This window comes from Mastacembelus armatus, chromosome 15, assembly GCF_900324485.2.
Source record: "Mastacembelus armatus chromosome 15, fMasArm1.2, whole genome shotgun sequence".
Classification (NCBI taxonomy): domain Eukaryota; kingdom Metazoa; phylum Chordata; class Actinopteri; order Synbranchiformes; family Mastacembelidae; genus Mastacembelus; species Mastacembelus armatus.
Window position 1 is genome coordinate 12,253,467 of NC_046647.1, and position 12,386 is coordinate 12,265,852.

The 12,386-nt window shown below is 39.9% G+C and overlaps 1 protein-coding gene across 1 annotated transcript; it reads left to right on the forward strand.

Annotated features, from left to right (window-relative positions):
• The first annotated feature begins 5,509 nt into the window (after positions 1-5,509).
• On the forward strand, positions 5,510-10,941 carry got1 (glutamic-oxaloacetic transaminase 1, soluble). Its single transcript, XM_026309229.1, has 9 exons — positions 5,510-5,641; positions 7,358-7,539; positions 7,622-7,745; positions 8,030-8,142; positions 8,224-8,328; positions 8,456-8,606; positions 9,084-9,249; positions 9,358-9,500; positions 9,907-10,941. Exons 1-9 carry the CDS (start codon positions 5,533-5,535, stop codon positions 10,044-10,046), a joined length of 1,233 nt encoding a protein of 410 aa, XP_026165014.1. The 5' UTR covers positions 5,510-5,532; the 3' UTR covers positions 10,047-10,941.
• The last annotated feature ends 1,445 nt before the right edge of the window (positions 10,942-12,386 follow it).

Genomic DNA, 12,386 nt, shown 5'->3' on the forward strand with positions numbered 1-12,386 from the left:
TGTTACATTATGGAAGTGATGAGGCCATTAATACTAAAGGACCTTGAAAATATAGAAGAAAGCACAATAACATGCTAGTGTACTTCCCTCACACAGCTCATAATTTACTTTCTATTTTTCTTTTTATTTCACGGTCATCAGTAAGAATGGCAAAGGACCAAACTGTTGTGTGACAGCTATGGCTCAGTTCTTCTGGGTCCCGGAAGGTGAGTCTTATCAGCAGTCCATGTGATGGTGTCAGTAGCCAGGACCCAGACTGTGCTATTGTGCCCCTGCCTGGGCCCGAGTGACGGATGACAGCGCCTTCTCATTGGAGGAAATGAGGAGGCCAGAGGCGAACCTGGGGCCAGATTTTTACCAAAATCCAAAAACCATCTCACCCACTTACTTTCAGCTCCAAAAGTGCCAAATATTTCACAATGGTGGGCTGAAGGTAATCGCTGACTTGTATTTTGAAACAGTCCCTCAGGGCTCATTGTGTTAACCAGGTTAGGACAAAGATTGTCTAATTAGCTAGTTTGTTTGAAATACTGTGAGAGGCTGATGTATTTTAAAACCAAAGCCCTGTTATGTGTATCAAAGGTCTAACTGGGAGACCATGAAAGGAGGAAGTGAGGTCAGGCCAGACTGGGTCCCCTGCCCTTTGCCCTCCCTTGGGTCTCGTAAATTAGCCTGCTGTAATTCTCTCCCAGACGGCCTTGCCCCAGCAGGTGTGTGTTTGTATATATGAGTGCTAACAGGGGGATGTAAGGGCTGTGATGTCTGTGATCTACGGTGTTGGGAATGTAGTTTGGGAGGAAACATGCAACCTAAATATGCTTATCCTCTCTGTGCTGTCACACAGGCTATGTAGATAAAGACACTGCAGGGAGGTGGGACTTTGCTGAGTAGGATGTGTGGGGCTTGAATGTTCCTTCTAGCTGCTTGTATGTTTTGTCCTACTTGGCCAGAGCTAGTAAAAAAAAATGATCAAAAATATCAAAAGGTTGAATCAAGTTCAGCTTGTTGCTGTAAGGATTCTCTTTAGCTTGCTAAAGCAGTAATGGCTCTCTTGGGAAAGACAATGTTGATGTAAAATAAATGCATGCATGCATCCTGGATTCAAGAGGTAAACATCCTTGAGAGAAAATGCTACTGTCTCTCCAGCAACTATGGTGGTATCTTTATCAAAGTGACATTTTATTTTTGCAAAACTCTGACTCTTTATAAAGCAAGCTCAATTTTTGTAAATAATTACTGCATAAAACGCTGAGTGACGCAGTTTCGGCCTTCTGTATTAGTGCTGGTAGTAATGACTGTCTGTACTGCTGTAATCTGGACTGACTGTACAGAGCAGGGAGACTGTCCTTCAGTTATGGTCAGAGCCCTGGTGCTGGCAGGCATCCGCCCTCATATAGGTATTGAATTCATGTCCGGTAACTGGTCCAGAACTGTGACCTTTCTGTGAATGAAATCACAGAAACTTTCATGTAGTAACATACCATATCTTCAGAGATCATGACAGACCATCAGGTTGTTAGGATGCCTATAATTTTTGTAACTGTTTGCTTTATGCAGACAAAAAAATAAGCAATCAGGGTAAAAAGTCTTGCACTTCCTGTCTTTGTTTCTTTGCATGAATATTTGTATAAAGCTGAGGTCTGGAGAGCCTGAGTTGGCCAAAAGACAACATCAATCAATTAGAATAGCACACTGTAGACGCTGTGTTTGTGGTTCCACCCAGACTTATGGAGAAAAAGCCATATCAGTGAAAAGCAGTGATTGACAAGCATATTAGCAGACCTTTAAAGCCAGTGTCATACTGAACAAAACTAGAATGACAGTCAAATCATACATTAAACATATAGACAGTATCTAGAAACATATATTTTTAAAAGTTAGTGGTAGACAAGACAAAGCATTTTTTATTTTTGTCTGACCTTGCTGTTTGCTATAAATTACTTTATTGAAATGAATTTTTTGTTATTCATATTTAAAGGAAATGTTTGACATTTTGGGACATATATTGATTCAGATTTTTGTCGAGTTCCATGAGAAGGCTGATACGCTCTTGTCTATTTCATAATTATAAGGCTAACTGCAAAAACACTGCTGGTTACAGATGCAATAGGAATATCAATGTTCTCATCCAACTCATGGCAAGAAATCAGAATGTTGAACTAGGCCTTTATTGAACTTCTCTCAGAAAACCATCTCAGATAATGTATGATCTTTGTGTCGGTAAGTTTAAATTAAAAAAAGTTATGTTTTGTTTTTTGGAATGTGGAAGCAATCTGATTGTGAAATTTGTCTCTTGGGACACTACACTGTGGTGTCTAAGTCATTTTTGCATTTAATTTGAATGCACTAATTTAAGCAACTTTTAATCACTTGTGGTTAGCTTTACTCGTACTACTTTAGGTTCAGGTGTGCATACTGTGCATTCTTGGTTATTTGTCAGATGTGCAGTAGATAGGGTGCAATGACTACATTTCATCTCATGATATCAGATGGAGACCAGAAAGACATGTACACACACAAACCTGAAAAGACACACATAAATACACTGCTCGGAATGTAGTCAGGCACACAGAGCGCCAACGACTGTTATTGCATGTATGTGCCATCAGTCACTGGGCTTCACAGGGAGCAACAGGGAGGTCCTGTGCTCTCTGTTGTTGCTGTGTCTAGTCCCTTGTTAGAGAATTGATGACACTGTCTTTGAAAAACAAACAAGGCGGGAAGCTAAAAAGGTGGTCACTCACCACAACTCTCTGACCCAGAGACACAGAGGCCATTGCAACATGTGAGCAACGTTGTGGCGTGCCCCCTGGAATGTGCTGCAGTGTGTGTGCACACGCTGCTGTTTGTGTTTCAGTGATACCACAGCTGGAATGTGTCTTGTGCCTGAATGCGTGCGTTTGTGTGTTTCAGTGTCAGCGTTGTACAGCAGTAATGATGCATGCATGCAAAGTTAAAACAATGATAAAAGAAGCCTTTTTGGCAGTAGTTTTTTTTTTTTTTTTTTTTTGCAATTACATTGCACGGCTAGATGCCAAAATAAATGTTCCACACATCAGTGTTAATGAAATGCAAAGTGAATCTTTGGCTGGCTAACTCATTGATCTGGATGTGACACACTCCCCCTGTTGGCATTGTCTTGCCAGAGGCTACTCCTGTCACTCCCTGCTCTGACTCACACTTCACATCACTGTGACTGTGGCCCTCAGGCCTCCCTAGTCCATACACACTAAACCCTGCCCTGGGCCCCCAAGCCTTGTTCTGGGAGCTCAAATCCCATAATTGCAGAGCTGACAGTGATAGCTAAAATACAAGACACCCTCACCTGGTTGGAAAGAATGAAAACATCTACTGTCAAAGTGCGGAGATGAGTGGGGCTGATATGGAGAAAGTGAGTAACATCTGGGACAAAACATGATGGGAAAATAGTAACTCAGCATTTTGAGCATTAGGAATAATTGTACCACTTTTGTAAATTATATTTTATTATTGGTTAATTCTGAATGTTTAATAAATCATTCAGTCATTGTTAATGAATAGTCATGAATATGCACATAACAATGTGAAACACATTTAACTACACAACTTAGTCTTTCTATGCAATAAACTCATGTTTACCTAGGAGAAACATAAAGAGGAAGTATAAGTTATAGCTGATTTACAATACATTATATTAAAAAGGCATAATGATCTGTTTCAAATATGATTCCAAAGATTTGATCATCTAAAATCTGTGAATTTGCAAATATTAGTCACTGTAAAATTTGACTGTTCAACACAAGTGTTTTCCTGCTTCATAAGTCCATTCAAACTTCATATAATGTAAAGTAAAAAATGCTTGTCATACAGACTTTCCCCTCCAGGAGGTATAATTATTGTGCATTATGATAGTAGAGTATTATTCTTACTGAATTAGAAACATGTACACAGCATTTTAAAGTTCTATCAGGGAGAAGGTTAGGGTAATTTTAACTACTTTATTTTGCTCATTATTTCAATGTAACACAGTGGAATAATATACATTTTTATCATACAGGATGTTTGTGTGCAACAGCTGAATCTGCAAACTAACAACTAGCTATAGATTAGTAAAACATGGAAGTGTCGTAATATATTTCGCCATCACATTTTTACTACGCAAATTAGGTTAAGGCATGCAACAACCCCTTCTTAACCAGACAGAATAATTAAAAACCAGCACTGCGGCTTCAAATGCCCTTAGTCCTACCTCCAGTGCGACTGAAAAGCTTTCCAACAAAAGTCATGGTAAGAGAGAGGAGGCTGGAGTGGCCTTCATTTATCAACCACTTTAGCTCCAGCAGACAGCTGTGGGGAGAGCACAGAGGAGCCGGCGTGTTTATGCCATAGCTCAGCCGAGGCCCTCAGGACAGAACAGATGAAGATCTTTGCACATACTCATTTACACAGCTTTACATGCGCACACTCAAACAGCGTCGAGGCCAAGCATAGGAGCTGTCTGTTCAGTCAGTTTTCAGACTGACATTTATGTGATGTGTAGCTTTGCCTTCTCAAACGGATTTTGTACTGTGAAGCATAAAGCTGAGACCAGTTCGAGACTATCTCTGAGTCGTTTGACCTCATTTTATTTATATTTGGAAGAAATAACACTGTGTAGAACAAACCCATGTCATCATCTGTGTTAGGAAGCTCCTGATAAAATATTTAAGATTGGACATCACTTTATGGAGTACTGAACTGGCACAAAATATGGTGAAAGAGGTATCTCTCTGGTTTTTGCTCTAAATATGTACAGTTAAATGTACTGGATTGGTTTAGACTGGATTTTGAATATTCTTGTGATTACTGCAGCTCAGAAAAAAATTGTTCCACCCATGTTGTGAAGACAGTCTGATAGAAAAGGATATTGCTATCTTTGTACATATGGTTTTATAATGAAAAAAGTTAACTGAATTCAAGCTGTAACTTTGAACATTCCTTCATGAGTTGCGTGAAGATGGCTCCACAATCAGATTTGTCAAAAACTAATCTGATCAGATTAATCTAATCTAAATCTAATCTAAAAACTAATCTTATTGTACAGCATTTTTGTTTTGTTGTGGTATAGTCTCTCTCCTCATTTGTGCTACTGGATGTACTATAGATCAGATTAGGTGGACAAATGCTATATACTCTGTTCTTTGCAATAAAAGAGAGGTCTAGATTCATGCTTTTTAACAAGGTTGTGGCACCACCTTCTGGGGAAATCCTTAATTGCAATAAATTCCTGAACCACCCCCTTTGGACATTTGTTGTGACATTTGTCATTCATCCTACAGAGGGATCTGTTGGTCAGCCGCCTCTGTTCGTGTGTTTTGTTGAACTTTGAACTTTGAACCAGTGATCAGAGCTGGGACTGGCTTAGCAGACACATCTAGCTAGTTAGATTTCTATTGGTAAATCCGCTCAAGCCCACTTTACGTTCATCAAATCCAAGTTGAAGGTGAGAGTCCGCCCTCATCTCCTTGTCATTTATATAGTTGGCTCGGTTCTCCGCGAAAACAAACAGCAGCTATGTCTGTGTTTGGCGAGGTCCCCCAGGCAGCCCCGGTAGTTGTCTTCAAGCTAACGCAGGATTTCAATAATGATCCGTTTCCCACCAAAGTGAACCTCGGGGTGGGAGGTAAGTCACCACGGTAACGGTATCCCACAGCAACCAGCTTGTCTGGGTGAAGAACGGTAACGAAGCTAGCTAGATGGGCATTAGCAACAGCAGGTGTTACGCTGAATTCTGGGACCCGTGAGATTCTGTGAGCTGTTCAGCAACTTGTGTGTTCATGGTTTCTTGAGAGGTAATAGCAGTACGAATTATTGTTTGTTCGTATAGTCTACAGATAATACAGATTCTTAAATTGTGCTCCCATAATATTCAGGTAGTTAGGATAGACTAACTTTTTGACATCTCTTACTACAAAATTTCAGCATGGTATTTAGGTACTCAAACATCTTCAATAGAGCTAAAAGTAGAAATTATGGCCAGTCCGTTTATCTGGCTCGCGGACTTTTCACCTGTAACGTGGACTTAACAGGTTTAGACTTGGGTCACAGTCACAAACAGGTGGTCGCTATGCCTGTCCCTATTATTTAATGTTAGTCATTCCACATCAACTACTGATTGCAGCTTTCTTAATAATGTTTGCTTATTGTGCAATAGTATTGCAGTCATCTTTGGCTCATGTCCTTTAAAATAAATTAATGAAATGCTGCAACAGTGCATAATAATTTCCCATTATGTCCTTCAGGGAGTTGGTGAGATTACGGTTCCATCAAACCTCAGGAACAATCAGAAAACAACTCTCATGACTTAAAATATGTAACTAATTTATGTCTTAGTCCTGCTCTCCTGAAGCAAGCAAATGGCACATTTCAGCCATCAGCACCACTGTTTTCTGTGTTAATCTTATTAAAAGTAGTAATCCTTCACTGCTTGCATTGCAATGAAACAGTGTGAGAAACATTGCTTAGCTCTGTTAATGGGACAGCTCAGCGAGACTACCTGAGTCCTGTAGTTAGTACAAGAGGCTGAGGCCTCATAATCCCCTTCAGAGCATTGCAGATGGTCATCAGCTACTGGGCAGCTGGAAAATGTAGGCCACACAGTGCCTACTGCCACATCTATTAAAGGCCACACACATAAAGCTGGAATTAGTCAGTTACTAAAAAATTAACCAGCAGCTATTTTGATAATTCACTAACTGCTTAAGTAATTTTTCAAGCAAAAACTCAAGTAGTATCAGCTTTACGATTGTGAGAATTTTCTTAACATCTTTATCTTATTTGATATTATAGTGAATATAATTTGCGTCCTGAGGACATCACGTGTGGCTTTAGGATTTTTTGATCTACATTTTTTACTGCTTGGCACACTTAGACTAAATGATCAATTGATTAACATAAAAGACAATCAGAATAGTCAACAACAAAAGCAATTGTTATTTGTAGCCCTTGTTATATCAGCTCATGGGAGGGAGCAGAGATGATATTTAGCCTGAGACATAGTATGGTGAAAGCAAGTTGATGGTCTTTGTTCTGAAGGTAATAAGCTGTTGTATACTTCAGTTCTTATCAGGTCGTGGCCAAACACAAAACAGATGAAAGTGCATGTCTTATAAAACAAAGTAATCTTTCCAGGGTCAGTTTCATTTTCCTCTGATTAAACACAGATCCAAGAGCATTAACGAGAAAAACGAGCATTCTGTTAGTCATACTCCTTGAAACATAAATATCAAAGTCAAGGCTGAAAAGTGCATCAAGGCCTGTTTTAAATACTCGTACTTGTGCCTTTTCTTTTCTTTCTTTTTATGGTATAATTTTGACTGTCTTACATTGTACCTTGCAGCCTACAGGACAGATGAAGGCCACCCATGGGTTTTGCCTGTGGTAAAAAAGGTGGAAAAGATTATTGTGCATGATGACAGGCTAAACCATGAGTACCTGCCCATCCTGGGCCTGCCTGAGTTCAGATCTTCAGCCTCCAGGATAGTACTGGGAGATGACAGTCCTGCCATCCGGGAGAACAGGGTCTGTGTGATAAAAGACCATCCAGTGTTTCTATTTTTTGAGTCATTTAAAGTCATTGTCTCTCTGTTGCTGTCACTAACAGGTAGGGGGTGTCCAGTGTCTGGGTGGTACGGGTGCTTTGAAGATGGGGGCAGAGTTCCTCAGGCGTTTTTACAATGGAAACAACAACACCAAAACACCAGTCTATGTGTCTGCACCTACCTGGGGTACATGCATGCATACACAGGAAATGAACATACTGTACTGTTTGTACAATAGAAGGCCATGATTCAAAAACTTTGATCTTTGAATGCTTTACAGAGAATCTAATAGACTCTCTGTAGACTTTAGACTCAGGGTGTCAGTATTCTAGTGATAAATGTGTTAAGTATTACATCTTATCAGTGAGCTTGATTTATCTGTTAGCATGTGAGAAGAAATCTTTATTCTTGTATCCAGAGGAAGTTTAAATAAGACGGAGTATGAGTGTTGTTTTTATTGTTTGCTTTAGAAAATCACAATGCTGTATTCAGCAGTGCTGGCTTTGAGGACGTCCGTCCATACAAATACTGGGATGCAGGGAAGAGGGGTCTTGATTTGTCTGGTTTCCTTGGTGACCTGGAGGTAAGCAGTGTGTGATAAGGACCTTATTTTGGTCATCTGTCATTAGGAGTCAACAGTGCTTCTTCTTCCCCTCTCTCTCAGAGTTGTCCAGAGCACTCCATCTTTGTCCTGCATGCCTGTGCCCACAATCCAACTGGCATAGACCCCACACAGGGGCAGTGGAGGCAGATTGCAGAAGTTATGATGGTACTATACACATACATATAAATACACACGAAACATCCTCTGTTCTGCTGTCTCAACTGTTATTACTAATAGTCGCATCACTTTAAAGACATGGATCGATTGACCTTTTTTTAACGTTCTTTTCCAGAGGAGGAAGCTGTTTGTGTTTTTTGACTCAGCTTATCAGGGATTCGCCTCAGGCAGCCTGGAGAAAGATGCCTGGGCAGTTCGCTACTTTGTCTCCATGGGTTTTGAAATGTTCTGCGCCCAGTCGTTCTCCAAGAACTTTGGCCTCTACAGTAAGTAACCCATGGGTGCATTGACTTCGTGGTGTCCTTGCAGTGACAGATCTAAAGCACCTTATATGGCCCTATTTGAAGACAATATAGTATAAGGCCCTAGTTTAGATCGGAATAGGGTTGAACTTGATATATAGTGAAACAACAAGACGTATCGGAACAGATGAGTTTTAGTCAAATTCACACGTGCTTACTTAAGTACTAATGATATGAAATTGTGTACAAATCTTCACTGGTCTTATTTTTAAACATGACAACATTGTATATATGATCAACATGATATACAGCTAAAACTCAGTTATTATGAAAGAAAACAAAACAGATGTTTTGCAGCTATCTCTGACTCCCATTTACAGCAGCAGTGGTTGCAGATTTCCCATAGAGGGAGCTGTTTAGTCATTGAGCTGTTTACACTTGCCAGTCTAAGAGATTTTGCTATAGTGTTGTTTTATACGTGACATATGTTTGTCCCGTCAGATGAACGTGTAGGCAACCTGACTGTTGTGGCTCGTGATGCAGACAACTTGCAGCGAGGGCTGTCCCAAATGGAGAAGATTGTCAGGACCACTTGGTCGAACCCGCCGTCTCAGGGGGCTCGCATTGTCGCCATCACTCTTAACACGCCTGAGCTTTTCAGTGAATGGTCAGCTCAAAGTGTCCCTACAAAAGGAACAGTCAAAGCACTTAATGAGCTGTAACAGCCTTAAAATAATGCTGTAGAGTTATTTCCTTCTGTTTCTTTTGACTACAGGAAGGATAATGTGAAGACCATGGCTGACAGGGTCTTATTGATGAGGGCTCAGCTGAAAGCTAAGCTCCAAGCCCTGGGGACACCAGGGACCTGGGACCACATCACAGAGCAGATTGGCATGTTCAGCTTCACAGGCCTCAACTGTGAGTAGAGAGACTATTTGCAGAAAGCAAATGTTTATTTCACACACATAACACAACTTAACACACTCATATCTCCATAGAAACTAGTATATTTAGCTCTGAAGGTTGCTGCAGTGATACAAAATACTGAACTCAACTGTATCTTTTTGTGGGAAAAATTCCAAGCCTGTAAACACTGAATTCCTGTAAAAGTTAAAACACTTCACAGATAAAAAAGCAAATGCCTAGTACACATCTCAGAAGTGTTACAGATTCACCATGCTCTACTTCAATTCAGTCATTAATGTGTTTACCCATACACACACAATATGTTTCCCTGCAATACACACAGAGATCTTTAAAAAAACTGAAATGTATCACATCAGTTATCAATGAATTAAATATGGCTCTGCTGTATTTCCTGCAGCCAAGCAAGTAGAATATTTGGTGAAGGAGAAACACATCTATTTAATGGCCAGTGGTCGCATCAACATGTGCGGTTTGACCACCAAGAATATTGACTATGTTGCGGAGTCCATCCATGAGGCTGTCACCATGGTCCAGTAGAAGACTGCACTACCCACCGGTCTCAGCGCTTCCTCCTGCCTGACCCCTTGCTCTCCCGATCCCATGGACAGAGTTTGTATCCAGTAGACTTCCTAAGCAAACATAAATTCTCATTCACATAAATACACAGACAACTCACTGACCCCGTTCTCCCCCTGAACTTTCAGTGTTTGCTCTAAGCTAGGCTAAACACATCCTGGACATATTTCTCAACTGACAGCATCCAGAAAATAGGAAGTATTCTTTTAAGTAATTGTGTTTTTAATTTGCTCTCATATTTTCTCCCTGGTCACCTACTTGTAGTGTCACTGACTTATTATTATTTTTCATATGTTATTTAATGTTAGTGTATGTGTCATTGCAAGGACCTTTGAGAGGGTTAGTATATCTGTGACTGTTAGAATTACCTCATCAGTGCTGACTCAAATGTTCGGTTCAATGTGTTATACAGTCATGATTCATCCATTCCAAGTGGTAACATCACATTACAAATGTGCATGTATGATGAACATTTTTTAGAAAAACACTATTAACTATCAATGTGGCCAAACCAAAGGAAGTAGCAGTATAGAATCCCTTGCTGAAGGAAATGTGAAAAAGAATTGTGTTCTCAGGAAGATATTTTTAAATTGAACAGCGTCATTTATTCAATGGTGTTATACCGATTACCTCAGTCTTAATCTGGAGTTTTGTTTCCTCCAGTTTCTGTTCAGTGAGCACCCCTGACATTGAACTGTCTGAACAGGTGTTGTAACTCCAGAGTAATGTCACTGCTTTCTGCTGCCAGCTGAATGTGGTGGTGTTGCTGGCTCTGTCAGGCACATGTGAGTAAATATTGAGGTGCACACTGGTTGTCTGAGGCCCTTGTGTTAGTGGCACAAACACACAAATGATCGAGTCTGCCATTTGCTATACTGTGTACAGCAAACCAGTAAAGCAGTTATACTGTTTAGCAAATGAATTTTAGCTAAAAATGTCCTTATCAGACTGTCTAATAAGAAGAAATAGTTACTCTAATAAATAAAATATATTATGTAAATATGTTTGTAATGTTGCCATATGTGTTAGGAATTGATATGGGTTTAATGATGATGTATGTATTTCTGCATAAACCTTAACAAACCACCTGAAGTCAGTCACTGTAGAAAAAATGGTGCATTATACAGATGTTGTACTTCACAGTGAATGAATGAAAGAAGACAAAAAAACTTTGTTCACTTTATTAATAATTTCATTATTTTATCTTGGGTAGACATATTATCTGTCTCTATCTTTAGGCAATTTATATAATCATCTGAATTTTATAATACAAAAAGTAACTATGCCTGTTATCCCGAACAAATAGCATGTTAATCCTTACAAATATAAATCGGCAAAAACCAACAGCAAAATCTCAGAAAGCATTTACCTTGCGACAGTTTCGGGTTCACACAAATCCTCTCGGTCAGAGGCTGCTGTCAGATCAAATGACTTCCTGTTGTGTGCTCTGTGTACATTGAGGGGTCAATGTGAACGACTTAGTAGTACAGTGTCCTTTGTACTTACATAGCCTTACCAGGCAGACTGAGTAATATCAGTGAGTCTGTCCAAACACCACCTGTGTGTGTGTGTGTATTGGACGAAGGTGGTGGCTTGACGTCACTGTGCGTCATATGCTTTCCTCTTTCATATCTCCCTGTCTCTCTGTTCTGTCAAGATTTCCCAACACAGATCAGCAATCCAACCTGTGCCTGGCACTAACATTAAAAAAAGATAACACTTTTGTTTTATCAAGGATCTAACAACATTTTTTTAATTGCAAAAATATTTCTGTATGAATGACTAAAATTTCTTTCAGTGTGCAGCCTTTCTCAGTCTCATTCAAAGTTCGTGCAGTTATCTAACCTTCCACAAAGCTCCCATCCCCCTGCATCATAAAGAATAAACATTTATAATAACAGCTCTTCATCAAATTGCAGGCTCGTATTTTCTCGAATCTAGCAGTTTCGACTTCAGGTTCCCCTCTATGTGTCATTGATTTATGATCTGCAGTAGTCGTCGGACATGGCACATCTGTGGGGGGAGGAGTTACTGCAGACTGCTATCATCCTATTTATGCGTCCCTTTACATAAGCATGCATATGGGAAGACAGGGGCTCCTACAGGGGAGAATTCTATAATAAAAGCAGCATAAACATGCAAGTAGCAACTACTTCCCCAAGAATACTCACAACATCCATTTGGACCTCAAGACCCCTAGCTTGTTTTTAATTGCAGCTTTAGTGACTGACATCAAAACAGATGAGCTGTACATTAAAAAAAAAAAAAAAGTGGCTTATGAAATCCAGAGACAGGTTGATA

Bases quoted from the DNA above. Each gene is read 5' to 3' on its own strand.
- got1 (XM_026309229.1), top strand. From the start codon at position 5,533: ATGTCTGTGTTTGGCGAGGTCCCCCAGGCAGCCCCGGTAGTTGTCTTC. The intron at 8,607-9,083 runs GTAAGTAACCCA...TTGTCCCGTCAG, and splicing joins CAAGAACTTTGGCCTCTACA to ATGAACGTGTAGGCAACCTG. The intron at 9,250-9,357 runs GTCAGCTCAAAG...TTTTGACTACAG, and splicing joins CCTGAGCTTTTCAGTGAATG to GAAGGATAATGTGAAGACCA.